The sequence below is a fragment of the Mesitornis unicolor genome, unplaced genomic scaffold (assembly GCF_000695765.1).
Source record: "Mesitornis unicolor isolate BGI_N332 unplaced genomic scaffold, ASM69576v1 scaffold715, whole genome shotgun sequence".
In the NCBI taxonomy this organism is placed as follows: Eukaryota; Metazoa; Chordata; class Aves; order Mesitornithiformes; family Mesitornithidae; genus Mesitornis; species Mesitornis unicolor.
In genome coordinates, this window is record NW_010183249.1 from 1 (window position 1) to 3,039 (window position 3,039).

The following is a 3,039-nucleotide window of genomic DNA, read 5'->3' on the forward strand; positions in this document are numbered from 1 at the left end:
CACGACATCCTCACAGCCAAACTTAAGAAGTATTGATTGGCTGATTGGACAGCGCGGTGGGTTGGGAACTGGCTGAATGGCAGAATTTGGAGAGACCACTCTGTGATTCTGCAAAAGGGGCTTGGTGAGCACCTTCAACTCCTCCCTCAGTACCCTTGGGTGGATCCCATCCGGTCCCATGGACTTGTCTAGATGGACTAGATGGTCTTCACAAGTCCCTTGCAGCACCTATCATTCTGTGATACTGTGATCCTGTGATCCTAAAGATCTGGTATGTAAATCACTGACTTGTCCCATACCCGAGACTTCCTCAAACTCTCATTTATTATCTTCACCAAGGATTTTAGCTTTCCATAGAATCACAGAAAGGTTTGGGTTGAAAGGTACCTTAAAGATCAAGATCATCCAGTTCCAATGCCCACTTCCATGGGCAGGGACACCTCCCACCAGCCCAGACTGCTCAATGCCCCATCCAACCTTGCCTTGAACACTACCAGGGAGGGAGCATCCGCAACTTCCCTTAACAACCTATGCCAGTGTCTCAACACACTCACAGTAAATAATTTCTTCCTAATGTCTAATCCAAATCTACCTTCTTTCATTTTGAAACCATTACCCCTCGTCCTATCACTCCATGCCCTTGTAAACAGTCCCTCTCCATCTGTCTTGTAGGCCCCTTCTGATACTGAAAGGCCACTCTAATGTCTCCTTGGACCCTTCTCCACACTGAACATCCCCAACTCTCTCAGCCTGTCCTCATAGGAGAGATGCTCCAGCCCTCTGATCATCTTTGTGGCCTCCTTTGGGCTCACTCAAACAGGTCCATGTCCTTCTTAAGTCACGAGCCCCAGAGATGGATGCAGAACTCCATGTGGGGTCTCACCAGAGCAGAGTAGAGGGTTGAGAGCTCTGAAATAAACAGTAGTGCCTCTCACTAAAAGCATTGTTCTATTTTTTATCTTGGTTATTGATTTGCAAGTGTGGTAAGGAAATATTTACATCAAGTACAGAGATGAAAAGCCAGAACTCACTGTAGTCAATCACAAGTCCCAAGAAAGTACACTACATGTCTTGCTAAATCAAAGCAAATGACAAAGGCTTTTTTTTTAATTATTATTTTGATTGTTTTAATCAGTCATTGATTTCATCCTAAAAGAAATAAGATCCCACCTTCCTTGCTCAGCCAAAACTGCTGGAATTGGTGAAAGTGGAGTCAGCAAGAGGGCAACAGTAAACCTTAGCCCCCATGGTTGTACCAACTGAAGATGTAAAGCCCTTGAATCAAAGTTTCCCTTCTCAGTGCAGCCCTGTGTTACATTAGATACAACAGTAGGACTGCTAAGAGATACCTGACAGCACCACAACAAGAGGGTGTGTTAAGAGAGGGTTTTATTTCTAAGTAACCTTGTAGCAAATTCAAACTCTACATGCATTTTAGAAAGAATCATTACACGCTCTTGAGGAAAGTTCTGGCCAATATCCATATTTCTCATAGACTAATCACTGATGCATGTCAGCATGGGGCCTGACCCGTTCCTTTTGCCTGACCCACAGAGCTGTGTCCCTGGCAACAGAGGTGGTGTTTGTCCTTGGGAATGAATTGGAAAACCTCTGGTGTTGTGTGGAGCTGCGCTTTAGCGTGCAGCGCACAGACAAACACGTGCGTGCTTGCTGTCCGTGTGTCTGCTCCATCTTGTCTTTTCCAATCTGCCAAGGCGGAGTGCATGAGCCGTAGTAGCAGTGCAGATAACGTGGGTGCTGGGCTTATGAAGTGTAAGCTTTCCGAGGAAGGCAGAAGGCACAGATGCTCATATGTATTGGCCTGGCGTGTTGGGTAATTTAAAGCCATTTGACACATGAGATTTCAGGAAATAACTTTTTCCTACCCAGAGGTTTTGCATCACTGTTTTAGCCGTAGCAGTCCCCGAACCTTTGGAATTAAGTTGTTCATTGGGTTATAGCTGAAGCTGGTGATGGGAGTATCAGTATTTGAATTTGCAAGCCCTGTGCTGAAGCATGATTATCCCATGCCGTCAAAGCGTTTCATGATCTGGTACTTTTACCTCCTGATCCACCAATTTAAGTGTGTTAGATCCAATTCAGATTTATAGAGTAAGTTATCTCTGTTTTTTTTTCTTTGTTGTAGTGTTGAAGTTGATAAATAGAGAAATATTTCCGAGGTGAAGACTACAGAAAAGAAGAATGTGAACACAGACTTTTTACAGTGGTCCTACTCTTGGGTTGACTGTGTCCTGGTTATCTGATGGCTACGTAAAGGGGATGGCTGTAAGATCCATTCTCTGATGGACAGGGTTGTGGTTTCAGGCTACAGGAACATCTATGGGGGGTTATGGGTTAGTCTTACGTTGACAAAGCATGATGGTGACTGCCAGGGCAATGACGAGAAGGAGGCAGGCTAGTGCCAAGAGAACCCAGATGAAGATGTCACAGCAGAAATTCAGCTCTTTGTCCTCGGAGGTCTCTGCAGGAATAGAGAAGAGGAAAGGTCCACTAAAGTGCCCACAGCTGGTGTTATGGCCAGCTCTGGTGGAGCCAAGGCTGCAGACTTAGGACCTGTCTGCATTCAGCGAGGCTGGTGGTGAAGCACAGGGCTTCCCCTGACACATTAGCAATGTCCGCAAAGGCATCATGGGCCTTTCTTGTGTCCCCCTAATACCACCATCAGCCACCAAGACTCTTCCCTTCCTCCACCTCTTCCCAGTGTACCCAGGCATGAGACGTGTTCATGCTTTTTACATCATCTTGAGCCTTTCGTACATGTGATGAAACACGGGCATTCAGTTCTTCTAGCTGCACGAACCCAGTTATCCCTTTCTGATAAGGCTCTGAGGATTTCCACCCTCTCCCCACCCTAAAATGCCTCTGTATCAGTGGACCAGAACTGAGCTCTTCCCCTCTCCTTGCCTGCAGCTGCACTACCTGGATCCTACCTGGGTTCTGCAGACAGTGGTCTTTTTTGGTGATTAGTGCTAGTGAGGTTGTGACTGTGAATGAGAATGGATTAATACAGGATGTAGG

General features: G+C 46.1%; 1 protein-coding gene across 1 annotated transcript in view; it reads right to left on the minus strand.

The window, feature by feature from the left end:
• Positions 1-2,365: 2,365 nt before the first annotated feature.
• LOC104540269 (T-cell surface glycoprotein CD8 alpha chain-like) overlaps positions 2,366-3,039 on the minus strand; it is a gene marked incomplete at its 3' end in the record, with an annotated part of 3,081 nt that continues 2,407 nt past the window's right edge. The window contains exon 4 of the mRNA XM_010184038.1: positions 2,366-2,482. Within this exon, the coding sequence (XP_010182340.1) occupies positions 2,366-2,482 (117 nt within the window). The remainder of the gene's footprint in view (positions 2,483-3,039) is intronic.